This window comes from Pyrus communis, chromosome 13, assembly GCF_963583255.1.
Source record: "Pyrus communis chromosome 13, drPyrComm1.1, whole genome shotgun sequence".
Taxonomy (NCBI): domain Eukaryota; kingdom Viridiplantae; phylum Streptophyta; class Magnoliopsida; order Rosales; family Rosaceae; genus Pyrus; species Pyrus communis.
In genome coordinates this window covers 20,912,409-20,930,006 of record NC_084815.1, presented here as the reverse complement: position 1 = coordinate 20,930,006, position 17,598 = coordinate 20,912,409, and the positions used below count along the sequence as shown (strand labels likewise).

Genomic DNA, 17,598 nt, shown 5'->3' with positions numbered 1-17,598 from the left:
TTGGCATGTGGGTCAATAAAAATCATGTTTAGGAATGTTAATTTGATCTGGGAATGCAGGCCGAACAAATCCCATCATTGCTTCCGTCATCCATGTCTAAAATAGTGGTGACAAAAAAGTTGAGGTAAGCACTTATGCAACAAGGAATCTTCTCATGTTCTCTCCTTCCTCGTTGGAAATTTGATACTCTCAAATATTCAAGGGCCCTCTCAATACTTTAGTGATCAGAGTGTGACCCTAACACCATCATGACTTAGAGACCCTAATGTTGGAGAACTAGAAAAAGAGACTTGCGTAGCGGTCATGCTAATCTTCTTTATCGTTCTGATGTCAGAAAAATGGTAAAAGAACTTTAAATGCAGTGCGGAGAGTGATGGATAAAAACCTTAAATTTAGTAGGAAGATCTTGACCTCAAAAAGGTGTTCGGCATCATTTGGGGCTAATTTGATGTCCTCGTAAGAGGAAAAATTCAATGAATCTCCTCCGATCATATCGTCTTCTGCATATGGACATGGTTGGACACTGGACCTCTGTAGCTACTGGATTAGCGGGGCAAATAACATTTTGGACCTTTTCTCAATTAATGTGTCGTTCTTGTACATGGGTCATACAAATCTTCTCTCTATCATTCCAATTTCATCAAATCTCCTGGATGCGACAGAAATCTTCTTGTTGGTACCACATAGAAACTTTCTAAAAAGCCGGGTCTGGATGTGGGATTGAGTTTTGTTCTTCTTATTCGTTTTGGGCCCCCACACTCTCATCTTATTTAGTACTTGGGCCTTTCTTGGCGGATCCGTTTCTAAAGCTCATGGATCTTACTTTACCTGATAAAATGCATCGAAATGAGAAGCCCAAAAACAAATCCATTTCCAGATTCTTCTACATTCAACCAAACAATTAGCCTATATATATATATGTATGTATTAGTATAACAATATACTTTACGCTAAGAGAAGAGGAATTCGGCTAAACTACATAATAAACAACCTAATTTGATATCGAATTCATTAACTACGAGATTTGAACTTAAAAATTCTCACTTATAAGTGAAAAAGAATATCACCATACCATAATACTGAATGACCTAAGCCAATATAGTTGTTATATAAGAAAAACTTCATCAAACAACCTTAGTTGCATGTTCACCAAAAAACCAACCACATTAGTTGCTTCAAACTCGATTTTACTTAGACCAACTCCAATGGTGGGCTAAAAGCCAAATTACCCCCTAAAATTTCCCTCTAAACCCACTCCAACCCAAGGGGAAATTTTGAGCTAAATGCTAAATGCTAAATCAATGCCAAATTCATCCATCCAATATTTATCGGAATTTAAATTTTTTTAGATTAAAATGTTTATAAAATTAATTTACGATAGTCTACATATTTATTTATTTTTTTAAAAAAATTATATTAACAAAAAAAATAGCCTAAGTTCTTTTTTTAATAATCTCGGGCTTAAATTTTAAGTTAGAACGGTTGAAGCAGAAAAGTTATTTCTGGACTAAAAGTTAAATTTCCGGGTTAAAAAATTTGGCTTTTAGCTCAACCATTGAAGATGATCTTAAAAAATGACAACTTTGATAGAAAAATTAATGAATAATTTGGAAATTGGAAGTGAAAAAACGTGGACGGCAGGATTCGAACCTGCGCGGGCAGAGCCCACATGATTTCTAGTCATGCCCGATAACCACTCCGGCACGTCCACCAATGTATCGTTTTCTGTACTAATATATTTTTATCTGAAGAAACAAGATACATGACATATAGTTTTACGCTTTTAGCAAAGTGATTCTGAACGTGAAACCGACACGTCGTTGTAAGCTGTTGACTTCAGCAGCGCTGCATAACTACCACACTTCCCACAAATTCACAATAAGGAAATTAATCAGCGAGAACAATGGCCGCCGCTTCCGGTAACTATGCCGTCAACAACCCGGATTTGGGCCGGGACTCGGACGCTCCGGACAATCAGGGTCACGAGTTCGCCCAATTCGGATCCGGATGCTTCTGGGGTGCGGAGCTGAGGTTCCAGCGGGTGGTCTGGGTGGTGAAGACCGAGGTCGGGTACTCCCAGGGCCACGTGGACAATCCGAATTACAAATTGGTCTGCTCCGGAAGCACGAACCACTCGGAGGTGGTTCGGGTCCAATTTGACCCGGAAGTCTGCTCCTATACGGATCTTCTCTCTGTGTTTTGGGATCGTCATGATCCAACGACCCTCAATCGCCAGGTAATTTGGTTTTTCATTTTTATGGGCCGTTGATTTTGTGGCCGAATCATTGTTGTTTTTCCAGCGCCTCCTACTTTTTGACGCATGGAGTTGTATTTTGTGCTTATCATTTTCTTTTCTTTTCTTTTTTCTTTTTGCTCTTTGGCCTTAAAAACAAGAGTAAAAGAACACTGGTGGCACAACCTTATTTATTATTTATTTTATTTTATTTTATTTTATGTTACTGCCATAATGTCTTAGCGATTGCTAAATTACAGCAAAGCTTGTGTTTTTTGGTGGAAAAATTAGGTAATTGGGGGCAATAAAATTAGTTACGAACTTTTGATCGAAAATCCAACTGAAAGTACCTTGAGTGTAATTTAGTTGAAAAACATTAACCGTTACAACCCAAATACCGAGTTTGGTTTCTTTTTTTTCCCTTACAACCTGGTTCTGTTGGTAAAGAGTATACCTTGGTTTATATACATGTTATTGCTCGTTCGATACCCATTTTTTGTTTTTGATTAAAAGTTTATAACCAGTATTGTTTGTGTACGTTTCTCAAATAATTATGTAATCGAGATGGGCTCGAGTTGTTGCACTACATTTTGGGCTAACAATTGGTTCATGATTGTTTTTTATTAAATAAATTTTGTGTTATGTATGAGGGAGGGGATGTTGGTACACAATACCGATCCGGAATCTACTTCTACAATGAAAACCAGGCTCGTCTGGCCGAGGAATCAAAGGCAGCAAAGCAGGCGGAGTTGAACGATACGGAGGTGGTGACAGAGATCCTCCCGGCGAAGAAGTTTTACAGGGCAGAGGAGTACCACCAGCAATATCTCGAAAAAGGAGGACGTAGAGGCAACAAACAATCTGCCGAAAAGGGTTGCACTGATCCCATCAGATGCTACGGTTGATAAGTTCTGCATGCATTTGATGCGATATGATTGAAAATCTTCCTGAGTTGTAGTCACCAACGATAACATATGATGCGTCAATATCTTGCGGATTTTAAATAAATGAGGTTCGAAGTGGAACCAGAAATGTAGTAATGAAACATTGTGGCATCGGTTGGGATTCAAGAGTTTAGGGTTTGATTTTTGTGTACTTATATCGCTTATGTATATTTAGCGTCATGTTTTTATTGTTGAGAATAGGTCTCACATTGATGAGATGAGGGATTATATATGGGCATATAAGAGGTTGGACTACTTCTTATATTGCCAATTGGTTTTATGATGGAATCTCAACTTTCTTCATGGTATCAGAGCAGGTTGTCCCATGTGTGAAGCCAAACGGCCACACGCACACCACATCATCACGTTGTGTTGTCCACATGTTAAGCTTGAAAATTCCCCACAAGTGTGGAGGCGTGTTGCTGTTTGATTCCCCACACATGTGGGGGCATGTTTTCGTTGTGTTGTCCTAGTGGGCGTGTTACCGTTGTATTGTCCAAGTATTAGGCTTGAAAATTCTCCACACGTGCGGGGCGTGTTGAGAATGAGTCTTACAATGGGAGGAGGGACCTTGCATGAGCTTATAAGAGGTTGGGCTATTCTTATATTGTCAATTAATTTTATGATGAAACCCCAACTTTCTTCATTTATATATCGAAGCTTCTTTTGTATGAGTTTCCGGGTTTGAGGAGATTAAATCGACAATGTTATTTCTTTTTAGCAGACCAGTTACAGATCTTAGATAATGCATGGATAATTCAAACCTAGGAGGCATTATTTGGCCATGAGGTCATGAGGGATGCAACTTTTTTATAACAGAGGCAGCATCAGCAGAAGTTAAAGTTGAGGGTTGGATTTTGTTTAGAGTTCATCCTTAGGATTTGAGGTAGCTGCTGCTTTAGGGTTTGTCGAAGAGTTCTTGACGGGATACGAAGCCTCCATAGCTATTCCACAGATCCCCTCCTTAGCAGAGACGCCGCGCTGCATCCTTATGTAACCCTTCTCTCCCCACTCGGGTCCCCATGAGTTCTTGACTATCCAATACTTGGTTCCATCAAGTGTTGTTCCGTAGCCAACAACTGCCACTCCGTGATCAAGCTCTATGCCGCATTTCCCGTCAAATACCCCCTGAAAACCATAGACCAGCAGATTAAGATATGATCCCTCGACTTAGAAATTACTAATAGAAACTTTACCTCATCGTAGAATTGGAAATCGGAACCTCCAGCATCGATGGCGACAGCAATAGGTTGGTTTGCAGCTGCTTTGAGCAATGCATCCTCGTCATTAGCAGGCACACTCTCATGGCCATCAATGGACACAACCGGAGCGTTTTCCTGCATAAAAAGTATCGGTTATATCCTTAAAATTTCACTTTCATAAGCAAAGGGGCATCAGAAAAGGGATCAAAGATATATCCCTGAAATGTATAAGAACAAAATTACCTTTGCAACATTACATGTTGAATCTGCTGCTCTGTAAGGGTAATTAATTTCGGTTGTCAGGCCTCCCTTGTGTTTGATGAACTCCATTGCCAGTTCCATTAGCCCTCCATTGCATCCTTGGTTTTGTTCCGTGTCACAGTCGACGAGCTCTTGCTCAGACAACGAAACGAGCTCCTTTGCCTTAATTTGATTGATGCCCTCAACTGCTGCAACTGTCGAAAACGCCCAGCAACTTCCTGGATTATATCATCAAAACAAACGAATACAGTTAAAACAATCTATACAGATACCATTCTGTAGAAAGAGAACGAAACAAAAAGGGAAAACTTGGTTATAACAGATAGCAAATTTTTGCTTACCGCATTGGCCTTGATCCTTAATGGGAGTGACAGCACCATTCCTTCTCCAATCAACAGACGGTGGGACACTCTCAACATTTTCATACCGAAAGCCTCTGTCAGCGCGCTGCCCTCGGAGCATTCTATGGTGCTTAACCTTCGAACCAGCGTAAACACTCCTGAACTCATGGTTGGTCATGTCAGCAAACTTGTTGAGCTTCAGCTTGTAAGGCTTATCACCTTTGTTAGTGTTGTGAACATGCTTGACATTCTCTTTAAACACATTGAACCGCTTGTGCTTCTCGTCAAGGCTCCTGGAAACCGTGTGATGGCTCCTCCACCTCTCGTACAAGTCCCACAAGCTCTCCTCCGAGGCCAAGTCCTTCTCATGGTAATCAATACTCTCAGAAACCCCAATCACCAAAGTGAGCGAGAGAGCAAGCGCAACCCAAACAAACTTAGTCATTTTTGTACTGGCTTGGGGTTCAAGTTTCGACACAGGATGAGCATACGAAGACCCCGATGCTGCCTTATATAGAGGATCAAAGAATGGATGACAAATTACAGGGATGGTGGTGATGAAATGGAAGAAGATAACAAGGATAATAAAGAGAGTCAGTTATGGGGTATCTTGTGGAGATGAACAACTTCTAATGATGGAGAGAAAATATGGGAGGTGATGATTGTGTGGGAAATGGGATTTGGTTTGTTTGTGGAAGCAATTAATAGATTGGATTAGTGGGTTTTGGGTTCATATTTTGGTATGGAACTTATAGAAAAGGAAGCAAGAAAGTAGGTATTGTTTAGCAGTTAGCAATGTGCTATTGGATTAGGGTTTGTTTACATGCCCAACAATTTATACCATCACCATGTATGGAGAGAGAGAGAGGATCATGGTTTTGTCTAGCGACATCCAGTCTTTACTTTATTGGCGAAACAACTTTGTATAGAACTAGAATCTTTGGGAATAACTATTGGCACTGCAAAAAAAATTCATTATGAATTCATACTTAAGAGAAACGTAAGAAAGATTGCGCTTAGAATAGTGTATACTAATAATTTTGAACTGTCAATAACAATTTTCTTTCAAATTTTTAACACACGCAAATGAGTTCCAGATCTTGAAAACCCAGAGAAAAACCTCGCACATGATGCTCTTGATTCCTTAAAGGCCGAAGCAATCAAAAGAATGTGAAACATCGCTTGTAGGACTTTACTTGACACTTGCGTAGTGTTTTGGTAACTATTCACTTCTACATGTAGAGAAAGTGAGTGAGGCCTTTCTCATCAAGAAAAATGAGGGATGCCTTTTATCGATTTGCATCCCTTTTTTGGAAACAAAACTTGCTCAACAGATTACTTGTTACTGCAGTGGCAGAAAGCAATTATATTTATGTATTCTGGTGCAAGTTCGATGTCCACTAATTTTCTTTTATCGTTTGTTAAAAAAAAAAATTATAAGAAACAATCTTCAATAATGTTAAGTGGATTAAAGAGTTTCTCAAATTTAATCGTCAAATGATGTGACATGTAACAATATTTTAATGGTTTTTATCCTGATGTGACCTGCAATCATATTTTACAAATCTCACGATTAGTCCAATAATTCGACAAAACACAAAAATATATAGATATAATCTTATTTTTAGCGTGTTTACTAGAATAATCATGAATCAAAAATGGAAATAAGGAATAAGATTAACTTAACTCCTAGTTGATCTGATTGTTATTTGTTAAGTATGTGATTACAAATTTTAAGGTAGAATCCACACTTTTTCGATTCTTTCGGTGAACAAAAGAAGTTAAGAATTTAAATGATTTCAGCACCCAATTTTAATAAACGCCAAAAAAAAAAAAAAAAAAAAAAACCAAATATTAAAATAATTTCTATGCTCATTTCTTGTAAGTAAACGTGACATTTGTGTACTCTTCCGAATGAAAATCTAAAACTCAGGTAGCTTGAGTCACAAGAGATAAAGTAGAATTTTAAGTACATCTTCAATTTTAGTGCCTTTCGTAAACTAATAGGAAAACGAAAATATAAGTCGATTAAGTGGGAAAAGAAAAATCTTTGTGATGAACAATATTCCAAAAGCTGTTAGCAGCAGAAGCCAAAAGCTGTTGGCAGCAGAAGCCAAAAGCTGCTGGCTATATGATTCACTTCTATCAGTTACATGGAAACTGCACAATAGCTTGTTGATGACCTGCTTGGATAGGTCATGTCATCTATGCATCACCACCAGAACGGCAACTCATCTTAAATCTAACCGCTCAAAATCCCGATGACATGACAGCACGATGAGTATGGCCCAAGAAGTTCATGCCGTTAGACATGTGAAGTGAATATGGTGTTCGCATGTTAACCAAGTCGGCAGAAGAGATGCAATATAAGTTGCTACAATCATTGATGACGATAATGCTTTGGCAAGTGACAGATTTATCCATGAAGGTATATATGAACAATGTTCAGATAATGCATTCCTGACTGCGCAACAAAGTGTAAGTAAACAACCGAAAACACAACATGATTTTCAAAAGCTTATGTAAAGTCATCGATAAGACAGAACTTAGCTATTCTGTGAATGCCAAGTTAAATTATTCCAGAATTGTGATTGTGTTCAACAGAGCAATGCTCGGACAAAATCAGAAGTAGAGGAAACAACGGAATACGAAGGTACAAGAAGATAAATCTGAGTCGCTCATGCTTGAGTCTCCCTTTGTTTGGCTTGCTGCTGCAGCAGCTCTTCTCTAACCCTCTTAATCTCCATTTCCCTTTCGAGTCTTTCTTGCTGCCACATTAACGACACCCCAATCAATATCATTCCAAACTTGGAAATGGTTAGCAGTATCAATAACAAAACATAACGGCTTATACACGGAGAAGGGTGACTAAAAAGGCACATTTATAAGCAGCCAATGCTAACTACCAACGACCACGACTTCAAATCAGATTCTGAACCGAGCTTCTTGCTATCCTTTAAACATGTAGTTCAGTACGAAAATACTAGTTCCTGGGTTTTACTAGTTTCTGATTTCTACCGAAATTAAGGGAATGTAATATGGACCCGGTAGCTACCACAGGCAAACGAAAGAGAAGTAACACAACTAGAAATGAAAATACGCAACACATTAGGAAATCACAACACAACTGTTCAACATGGAAGAAGAACTCCAAATAGGAAATCCCATGGTAAGAAACGACTATAGCTTATGAAACAAGGTTTAATTCTACACAGCAGTTTGACTGATCACATAAATATAGCATAATAACAATGATTACGGGTGAAACGCCAAGTCGAATTACATCCCCAATTTCCAGTAACCAAGCATTGCATTTATGCTTCCCTCGGATACGAATTGAGTATAACAACTACATTGCATTTATCACAAACGATCTCCAAATATGAAACCCCACGATACGAAACGAATATAACTTATGAAAGGTTGAATTCTACACAGGCGTGTCACTTTGATCGCACAAATGTAGCATCATAACAACAATCAAAGAGAATTTCCAAATTCAATTAAGTCCCCAATTCCCAGTAACCAAACATTGCATTCCCCGTAAACCTAACCCCCAAATTTCATGCCAATTTCCAAAAGATAAGATTTTTCAGGACCAATTGAACAATTCAATGAGAACCCATCTAAATTGTGAGCTTGTGGAGCTGAAATTCAATCGAAGTCTTGAACAAAAACAACCCAATACGACCAATCGAAAAGAGATTTGCTAGTACCTTTTCGTCCTGATGCAGGGCGATCCAGACGTGGACTTTATCCATGGACTGCCAGAACACGAAAGCTCCCAAAGTCATAGCGAAGTAGGTCGCGACCTTCACCATCTTCTTCGCCTTCTCCTTTTCTGTGTCCAAATCTACGTTTTAGGTTTCAGGTGAGCGAGAGAGAGAGAGAGTAGAGACCCACTGACAATACTTCCGTTTCCGAAAACGGGTCGAATCCGAACCCCAAAATTGCTTTACACAACTACGGACTAGAGAGAGAGCTTTTGTTGGACCTTGACATATGCTATTAGGCCCATTTTTCCCAAAACGACTTAGGGTGGAAAAGTACCCTTGGATCATAAAAGCACTTTTTGAAGAAGCACTTTTTATATACTTCTTTCATTTCATGAATCACTTTTAAGTATTAGCACTTGTGAACAAGTGCTTCCTAAAATGCCTAAAGAACCCGAGGTAGATGCTTCTCTAGTAGGCACTAAAAAGTGCTTTTGCAATCCAAAGTGCTTTCAAAACGACTAAAAACGTTTTTGATGAAAATGTTTTTAGAACCAATCATTAGTAAAAATGCACGAAAATTATGAAAATAAGCTTCGTTCCTACAAGAAACACATAATTGGTGTTTCTTACAAAAAACATTTTAAGTGATTTTGAAATCCAAAAATATTTTCTCCAAGAGTGCTTTCAGTTATTTTAAATTCACTTCCAAACGAGCCCAAAATGTAATGATAATTTGACATGCCTTAACAAGAAAACACAAGGAAACAACTATGGCTAAAACAATGAACAAAATTTAGTCAAGACATTTGGATGAGAAATAAAGACGAATGCAAGGATGCTACGATTCGAGATGAATCAATATTTACACCAAATCTAATCGAACGTGTGTACATTGTGTGTCTTGTGCAAACATGAGTAAAAAGAATCGGCCAAATCTGTCACGTCCATGTACAGATGATTCCGTTCTTGTCCGCAGAAGCCAGAGGTTTTCCATGCCCGCTCCATGAACAACACAGGACCGATGCAGTGTGTTCCTTCAGAGTGCTCACAATGTCAGCTTTCGATATTGACCAAATATACACAGAACCGTCAGCAGATCCAGCAGCAACGTAATTGTCATCTGGACTGATACAGGATCTACTCCAATTCGACGCTACTCTGTTTCCAGTGGCTCTTAACGTTCCACAGACTTCTAGAGACCGCATATCAAACAAATTATGGACATTGTCTCTCCCACTGGTCAGTATAACATTGCCATTTCGGGACAAAGATATGGATGTAACAGCATTTGAGTGTGCAGCTACTTCACTGAGGAGTTTTCCTTTCTCAATATCCCACAAACGAAGATTTCCATCAACATGGCCAGAACATATGGTCTGTCCATCCATGCTGAATGACAGAGCATTGCAGTTTTTCGGGAACATGATTGTATTGGTGCAGTAACCTTTCTGCAAATCCCAAACTTTTATGGTACGATCATAAGCTGCACTCACAACATGACGGCTTGAGAATTTGCTGACATCTACTGCACACACTTTATCCATGTGGCCAGTGAGAGTGTGTCGAACCCTCCCCAAGTTAACATCCCAGGCATACAATTTGTTAGAGCTGCTTGCTGCAATGATAGATCTATTATCATGAGTAATCGTGAGATCCAGAACAGAACCAATGCAACCATTAAGTGTACGAGTTAGTGACCCAGTATTTGTATCCCACATTTTGATGGACCCATCCTGTCCGCCAGTAATCAATTTCCCAGAATTGTACTCAAATAATATGGAAGCGCAGCCACCATCATGGGCAGGGATCCTATTCTTGCATGTGGAGGGAATGGTTGACTCCAAAAAGTACTCAGCACCTTCTTCACTTTGGCGGACAACACCATCTACTTGCTGCCTCGCAAGTTTTTCCAAACCGCTGGCCCTGAGCCGCTCAATCATATCTTCATAGAGTGCATTTGCCTAAATTAAATAAAGAAAACATGGGTTAAAACCTATACGCCGTATGTAAAACGGGTAGAAAATGTACAAAAGAAATATTTCTTTCAACAAATGAAGTAATACATAATCTTATAATATACTGGAGAACAAGGCAATGCTTGCAACCACTGAAATGAGATTTCAAATCTTATCTGGATATCCCATATACTTTCTCAATGTTTTAAGTTAAATAATATTTAAAGTGCAAGAAAGAAAACGGCAAAGCCCACGTTTGCACGTCAACAAAAATCCAAATTAATACATATATAGCATCGTTTCCATTTATTTTTTTCTAGCATTTATTTTACACGTGAAAGTGGCAAAATTATATATATGTATGCAATTAAGCACAAATTGGCATAGTCACCAAACGTAAGAACGAACTTATAAATGAAAATCAACATATGTTGAGCGGTGGCCAAACATTCTGATTAGGATACAACCTACAGCAAGACAACATCAACAAGAGCCTTGAGACAGTACAGCTATGTCTCGCGTCATACCTTAAACCCACTAACATCTAGAACTATCGACTAAACTAAAAAAGTGAACCACAATTTGGGTTTGATTACATATAAAGTACCTCGTTAAGCCGTTCTGCATCCTTCATCTTCTCCAACATCCAGCGGTCAATTAACACCTTATTTTCAGCCTCAGCGTTCTTAGCTCTTATAGACATTTCTTCTAGCTGCGCTCTTATTTCCTTGTTCTCACTCACAACCAATTCCAAAGCTTTAATTTTCTCTTCCAAGTCAGCCACTAATTGAGAACATTCATCCCTGCAACATGTAATTGAAATCAGTCATACAGAACTTGAAATCTCAAAAACCATCTGCTTCTCCATTACTAGTAATGAAAAAGTGAACCTTTTTTCAGATAATTCCTTCTGAAGATCAGCCACTGCTGCTTCTTTCTCTTGAAGTGAAGCTTTTGAAGTTCTGGACTTCGCTACTTCCACCACGAGTTGCTCGGACAGCCGAGATTGAGCTTTGTAACACTGCTGAAGTTCCATTTCCAGATTCTCCGCTTTCTCCTTCCATTCTGAACCCTTAAAATGACAATCAAAGGTAACTCAATCTCCAAGTTCTAAACAATTCAAACGTAAAGGAAGCTACAACTATACTCCATCCAACTACATGAGAAACTGAGAAACTAAACGCCACAGCAAGTTAACCAAGCATCAAATTCTTCCCCCCAATGATTAATCACATCAATCATTTCCATCATTCGAAAACCGAAAATTATTCTGCTTGAGAACTCGGGGATCAAATATTTCAAATTCAAACAAAATCCCCCAAACCAAAACCCTAAATCGCAGCTTGCTAGAAATTAAGAGACTACCTGATGAAGAATTGGCTTCGAAAGAGCGATGAAAGCTGGTGCATGAGCACCTTCTTCCACCAAATGCCGCCGCCGCAGAGCCTTCAGAGCGTGTTTTATTGCTTCCCTCGCAATCTCCTCCTGCGACCTGCATAAAGAAACTGACTTCAGCAAAAGCACAAACACCTCTGCATCTGGCAGCCAAGAAAATTCATGATTCCCGAAACAACGCCGTACTTACATTGTGATCGAAATCGGGGATTGTACCGGAGATACTTCGATGGGGTTAGGGCTTCAATAAGGGGACGCAATCATGATCATCTTCGACGGCGCAGGGGTAATTCCGGAATACTGGGGAAAATGGGGCGGCGGTGGGTTTTTAACCTCGAAAAAACAGGGAATTCGAACCCCTTTGGAATCCGTCTCTTCGGAATCAGGCGTTCGGTGAAAACTGAGACGATGGAATTCGATTCCGACTGAGAGTCTGAAAACACCGGGGAGGGGCTGCGAAGAGATGAAGCCAACGACGTAGAGTAGAAGTACGACGTACGAAAGGAGACTATCAAATAAAACGACATCGGATTTGTATTTGTTAAAAGTACCGGTTTGGTATTGCAACGGTTTGAAAAAAAAAATAATAATTTCACTGTGCTGTGAAATAAAACAGTACATTATTTGGTAAACTTTTTTGTAAAAATGCTTTTAGGAAAAAAAAAACAGTATGATAGTGTTTAATAAATTTTTATATAAAACAGCTATGACTGTGTGAAACGATCAAAAAAGATATAATACTAGATATGTCATTAATTTAATTTTCTTAACGAGTAGAGGTGAATTACTAAATATATTTTATTTTAAATATTTATAATTAAGAAATTTTAAAAAATAATTTCTAATGCCTAAAAATTAATAAATCTCTCTCTCTCCTTCTCATCTTCTTCATTCTTGTGTTTTCCCTCCTTTATCCCCCCTTTATCCCCTTCACACTACAACAGCAGCCAAGGCACAACCGTCATGAACAACCTTCCATTTCCATTTCCAATCCCATCATCTTCTTCTAGGTTCTGCAAATTCTGGTGGATTATTTGCTACTGCTGCTGCTGCCACTCCCCCATCATCCTTCCCAATCAATTTGCTGAGTTGCTTTTCCTTCAACTCGCTCTTCCTTTTAGGCTAGTGGTCTGTGGACGCGAGGAGTGAAAAGGAAGAGAGAGAGCTTCGGTAGGGTTTCTCAAGACTATGGGGGAACGTTTTTTCTGGATAAACACAGAAGGTTGCGAGAGAGAGGTAAAAAAGGAGGGCACGACTGATGATAGAGAGAAAGAAGGTAGGATTGGAAAATTGAAAGGTTCGTTTATTTTTTACTGTTCACTCGTGTTTTAGCAAAATAAGCTGTTTGTTGAAGCCGTTATTTCCAACTTCTATTTTTCAGCTTCTTTTCATCCATAACTTTGAAGAAAAACTAATTTAAAATGTTTACAAAACACTTAAAATGCTCCAACTCTTTTTCATACCCACTTTTTTTAAAAGTTAAGCTAAGCCAAACCAAGGCTAAAGACTAATTAACAATGGTTTGCAAGGGAGCTAATTTTCACAAACACTCTCGCATAGGGGTGGGCATAAAAACCGCCAAACCAGAAAATTGAATCGAACCGTGACAAAAAAAACCGCGTTGATCAAAAAAGTCAAAATTGGAACAAAAACTAAACTGAACCATTTCAAATAGTTCCGGTTCCAGTTTGGAAATATTAAGAACCGGACCGAATCGCTTTTAATATAAATTATTGTTTTATTATTATTTTTATATAAATAAGACATGTTTTCAAGAAGACCATGTGCATAAGCCCAATATTTTTCTTCACTTATCTCCCCCTCTTTTGTTGTTTTAAGCATTATGTACATTTTAGTTTTAGTTTAAGATCTACACTTTGGTCTTAATATGAGTCTTTCTATCTTTTGATTTATATTTATAGGCACACTTTCTGTCACACCCCAAAACTAGAGATGTGAGCTCAAGAGAAATAACTAGAACAAAGTGGTTAATCAAGGATGTAAAACAAATATCATCTTAAGATGATGTCAATGAAAATTTATATTTCACAATTACATTAAATCAAATTACAAAAGTTAATTTAAAGTAATAGAGTTAAAGACCTCGCGGTAATACAAACTGAAAAAAAAAAAAAAAACGACCTGTATCGTAAAATTCACCAAAAATAACTCGTTCAACAAAAAAATTGTGAAAAATTCCAGATCCAAAGTATACACATAAAACTGGGTGGTGTTAAAATTTCACTGATTTTCGAGTTAGGGAAGTATAGAAAATTTTAAATCTAAAACAGGCATGCTGCTGTTTTACTGTAAAAACAATTTCAGCAGCACCAAATTACTTGGAAATAAAACTGACTACATTCCAAAGGGTAAAATTCTGAACCTTGCCAAAAAGTCACCTACGTAGGATATACACACCCACGGTTTTAAACATAACCAAGTTTATAGTGGTTCTTCAAGAGCCAGTCATAAAACCTTGCATATTATAATGAGTTGACAAAAGGCCTTCAAGGCTTCTTACACGAAAACATATTCAGGCCATTTGATGAGAATGTATATCAGCAAAAATACTTATACAAGTCAAAAGACGAGTAGTTATATATACATGGTTCTCATAGCCCAGGTAAGTAGAGACTCTAACCCACTGAGGTCCACAACAACTTAGTCTGCTACACAACAAAGGGATCGATTACAGATAGAGACTAACTATACAACACTTTGGCAGCTCACCCAAAAGATGTGTACACCTGGACTCCTTTCAACTAGCCCACACTAGAGCTGCCACTTGAAACTCAGCTAGTCAACCCTACACACCTAAAAGTACATGTTTAGGAAAAAAGGGGTGAGCATAAAATGCTCAGTAGGGTAAGTCCGTAGTCATTTAAAATTTCTAATGCATGCCGAAAGTAGTAAGAGTGATTCAAAACCATATATTCACAACTACGTAATCGAACAAATCTGAAATATGCTCAAAATTTCTGGAAAGTAACATATGACAGAAAAACCAAAGATTTCGGAGCATTAGTAGCTTGATAACAACGGTACAACACACAAGTTCAAAGTCACTTCTTTTGTCATGAAGATAACAAAGCCATTACCATTTAAAGAATCACTAGCACAACAAATCACAAAGATTTTCTTTTATCCCAAACAAGTGACAAGCAGATTGGAAAGAACTGTAATATACCTGGCCAATATTCATATCATATGTATTTATCACTTTCGTAACTCATTCTCACAGCCCCCACACATGGAGCTTTCCACGGGGAATCTTGGGTCATTGTGCCCATAATCAAACAACTTCACGGGTCATTATGCCCATTCATACATTTCTCAACATTCTCAACTGCACAGGTATTGTACCACTTTCCATCTACTTTCACAATTTGAACATTCATAATGAGATGCTTCAGAATTCGATATTGAGTAAAATGAGAGGCATGCACGTCAAAACACAATTTAAAAAAAAAAATTGCAATCACTTTAAACTCCCCAAAGTTTTAGCAACGAAATTCGAATTATTAAAATCAAACTAAAGAGAAATATTTGCTTCACTTCTTTCACATAATCGAAAATGGAAAAACATTTCAAATAAGCTTGAAATAGTGCTCAAATGCCAACAATGCTTGATCAAGTAAAATTGAAAAATAAAAGTATTTTTATGGTTAAAGCTCCCCTACCTCAAACTAAATTTCTTGGCAATCAACTTCCAGGGTGTTTGTCGACTTGTTCCGTAGTCCTCTTGTCCTTCTCTTCCTTATCTATAAGTAAGAAAAATCATCACACACCACTTGTACAAATACCAAACAACATACCCTAATTCAAGGTTAATTGGGGACTTTAATCAAACATTTGGTGCTCAACTCTAAAACTATAACATGAACTATGATACCTTCATGTTTCCTACTCCCACCCAAACTAATTCATGGGTTAACAAACCAAAAAATCAAATAGATCCCAAAGGTAAGAAATAGATACCTTAAATGGAAACAAAGGAAAGATCCTCACTTGTTCTAGTCTTCACAAGCAAAGAAAACTAAACTCCTCTTCCATAGATTTTCTTTTTGACAAGTTAAGAGCTAAAAGGGATAAACCCTTTCATTTCTTTCGGTTGGAAGGGGAAACAGCTAATTGAGGGGTTTTCTAGAACCCATCCCCTTTTAATCCTATAACTTCAGTTTTTTTTTTTTTTTTTTCAAGCCAAAGCTTGGTCTCAAAAGTAAAAGAACTTTTAATGACCACAAGTAATCTACTCATAATCACCACCTAAAATTTTGGGGATATTACACTTTCTATCTTCTGATCACAAATTTAGTAGATCTAGAAGTGGAAACTCAAATTTACTTGAATTTGTGTGACATCCCATATCACCCAGGGGTGTGATTCTTAAATGTATATTCTCATCCCTACCTAGCACGAGGCCTTTTGGGAGCTCACTAGCTTCGGGTTCCGTAGGAACTCCGAAGTTAAGCGGGAAGGGGGTTAGAGCAATCCCATGATGGGTGACCCACTGGGAAGGTGCCCGTGAGTTCCCAAAAACAAAACCGTGAGGGAATGGTAAGCCCAAAGCGGACAATATCGTACTATAGTGGTGGAGCGGGCCCGGGAAGTGATCCGTCCAAGGCCGGGATGTGACAATTGGTATCAGAGCCTAACCCTGATCGTGGTGTGCCGACGAGGACGTCGTGCCCCTAAGGGGGGTGGATTGTGACATCCCACATCACCCAGGGGTGTGATCCTTAAATGTATATTCTCATCCCTACCTAGCACGAGGCATTTTGGGAGCTCACTAGCTTCGGGTTCCGTAGGAACTTCGAAGTTAAGTGAGAAGGGGGCTAGAGCAATCCCATGATGGGTGACCCACTGGGAAGTTGCTCGTGAGTTCCCAAAAACAAAACCGTGAGGGAATGGTAAGCCCAAAGCGGACAATATCGTGCTACGGTGGTGGAGCGGGCCCGGGAAGTGATCCGCCCAGGGCCGGGATGTGACAATTTGTGGTTGAAATATGTGTCTAGTATTAGAAAAAAAAAAAAATATATATATATATATATATATATTTGGTTAGAATCGTAAACCGGCATGAATCGAACCGTACGATTTTAGTAATAAATTTAAGCGGAACCGTACCAAACCGAACCGTTGAAATTTTCCGGTTCCGGTTTCATGTTGAGGGTGGAACCGGGCCGAACCAGACTGTGCTCACCCCTACTCTCGCAATTGAAGAAGGATAATGTTAGGGATACTAAATTTTTTAATAAATTTTGTAAATTAAATTATGTGGATGTTAATGATTTGATTATTTCTTAAGTATTGATTAACATGTGTATTTTCTACTAGGGACACTAAATTTTTTAATAAATTTTGTAAATTAAATTATGTGGATGTTAATGATTGGATTATTTCTTAAGTGTTGATTAATGTGCGTATTTTCTACTGGTGACATATCATTGGTTTGCAAATTTGGTTTAAAATTTTGATCTCCCTAGTGTTACCCAATGTAGCAATGGTCCCTTAACCCATCAAAATATGCAGTTATGGTCTTTTTTTTCAA

At 38.4% G+C, this 17,598-nt stretch overlaps 4 protein-coding genes and 2 non-coding genes across 7 annotated transcripts; 1 reads left to right on the top strand and 5 right to left on the bottom strand.

Annotated features, from left to right (window-relative positions):
• Positions 1–559: 559 nt before the first annotated feature.
• On the bottom strand, positions 560–665 carry LOC137714014 (U6 spliceosomal RNA). Its single transcript, XR_011065357.1, has one exon. It is a non-coding gene; the product is annotated as a U6 spliceosomal RNA (small nuclear RNA).
• Positions 666–1,629: 964 nt separating this feature from the next.
• Positions 1,630–1,711, bottom strand: TRNAS-AGA (transfer RNA serine (anticodon AGA)). The gene has a single exon. It is a non-coding gene; the product is annotated as a tRNA-Ser (tRNA).
• A 105-nt stretch (positions 1,712–1,816) lies between these two features.
• Positions 1,817–3,488, top strand: LOC137713117 (peptide methionine sulfoxide reductase-like). The gene is made up of 2 exons (XM_068452375.1): positions 1,817–2,236; positions 2,884–3,488. The coding sequence occupies exons 1-2, from the start codon at positions 1,904–1,906 to the stop codon at positions 3,136–3,138; spliced, it is 588 nt and encodes a 195-aa protein (XP_068308476.1). The 5' UTR covers positions 1,817–1,903; the 3' UTR covers positions 3,139–3,488.
• Positions 3,489–3,790: 302 nt separating this feature from the next.
• LOC137713116 (vignain-like) lies at positions 3,791–5,678 on the bottom strand. Its single transcript, XM_068452374.1, has 4 exons — positions 4,982–5,678; positions 4,623–4,858; positions 4,374–4,514; positions 3,791–4,305 (listed from the first exon to the last, which is right to left on the bottom strand). Exons 1-4 carry the CDS (start codon positions 5,424–5,426, stop codon positions 4,039–4,041), a joined length of 1,089 nt encoding a protein of 362 aa, XP_068308475.1. The 5' UTR covers positions 5,427–5,678; the 3' UTR covers positions 3,791–4,038.
• A 1,840-nt stretch (positions 5,679–7,518) lies between these two features.
• LOC137713450 (uncharacterized) lies at positions 7,519–8,931 on the bottom strand. The gene is made up of 2 exons (XM_068452745.1): positions 8,698–8,931; positions 7,519–7,749 (listed from the first exon to the last, which is right to left on the bottom strand). Exons 1-2 carry the CDS (start codon positions 8,800–8,802, stop codon positions 7,660–7,662), a joined length of 195 nt encoding a protein of 64 aa, XP_068308846.1. The 5' UTR covers positions 8,803–8,931; the 3' UTR covers positions 7,519–7,659.
• Positions 8,932–9,458: 527 nt separating this feature from the next.
• Positions 9,459–16,183, bottom strand: LOC137712996 (autophagy-related protein 16-like). Of its 2 annotated transcripts, XM_068452222.1 has the most exons (6): positions 16,026–16,183; positions 15,728–15,808; positions 12,018–12,144; positions 11,543–11,724; positions 11,260–11,455; positions 9,459–10,658 (listed from the first exon to the last, which is right to left on the bottom strand). In XM_068452222.1, exons 4-6 carry the CDS (start codon positions 11,686–11,688, stop codon positions 9,636–9,638), a joined length of 1,365 nt encoding a protein of 454 aa, XP_068308323.1. In that variant the 5' UTR covers positions 11,689–11,724; positions 12,018–12,144; positions 15,728–15,808; positions 16,026–16,183; the 3' UTR covers positions 9,459–9,635. The 2 variants fall into 2 exon arrangements, with proteins under 2 accessions (XP_068308323.1, XP_068308322.1); XM_068452221.1 differs by lacking the exons at positions 15,728–15,808; positions 16,026–16,183 and adding an exon at positions 12,238–12,582.
• Between the last annotated feature and the right edge of the window lie 1,415 nt (positions 16,184–17,598).

Coding starts and splice junctions, on each gene's coding strand:
- LOC137712996 (XM_068452221.1), bottom strand. Junction 11,725..12,017: donor CGAAGCCAATTCTTCATCAG/GTAGTCTCTTAA, acceptor TGTCATTTTAAG/GGTTCAGAATGGAAGGAGAA. Junction 11,456..11,542: donor AAGGAATTATCTGAAAAAAG/GTTCACTTTTTC, acceptor TACATGTTGCAG/GGATGAATGTTCTCAATTAG.
- LOC137713117 (XM_068452375.1), top strand. CDS start 1,904: ATGGCCGCCGCTTCCGGTAACTATGCCGTCAACAACCCGGATTTGGGC. Junction 2,237..2,883: donor CAACGACCCTCAATCGCCAG/GTAATTTGGTTT, acceptor GTTATGTATGAG/GGAGGGGATGTTGGTACACA.
- LOC137713450 (XM_068452745.1), bottom strand. CDS start 8,802: ATGGTGAAGGTCGCGACCTACTTCGCTATGACTTTGGGAGCTTTCGTG. Junction 7,750..8,697: donor CCCTGCATCAGGACGAAAAG/GTACTAGCAAAT, acceptor TTAATGTGGCAG/CAAGAAAGACTCGAAAGGGA.
- LOC137713116 (XM_068452374.1), bottom strand. CDS start 5,426: ATGACTAAGTTTGTTTGGGTTGCGCTTGCTCTCTCGCTCACTTTGGTG. Junction 4,515..4,622: donor CAACATGTAATGTTGCAAAG/GTAATTTTGTTC, acceptor CTTTTTATGCAG/GAAAACGCTCCGGTTGTGTC. Junction 4,306..4,373: donor ATTTCCAATTCTACGATGAG/GTAAAGTTTCTA, acceptor TATGGTTTTCAG/GGGGTATTTGACGGGAAATG.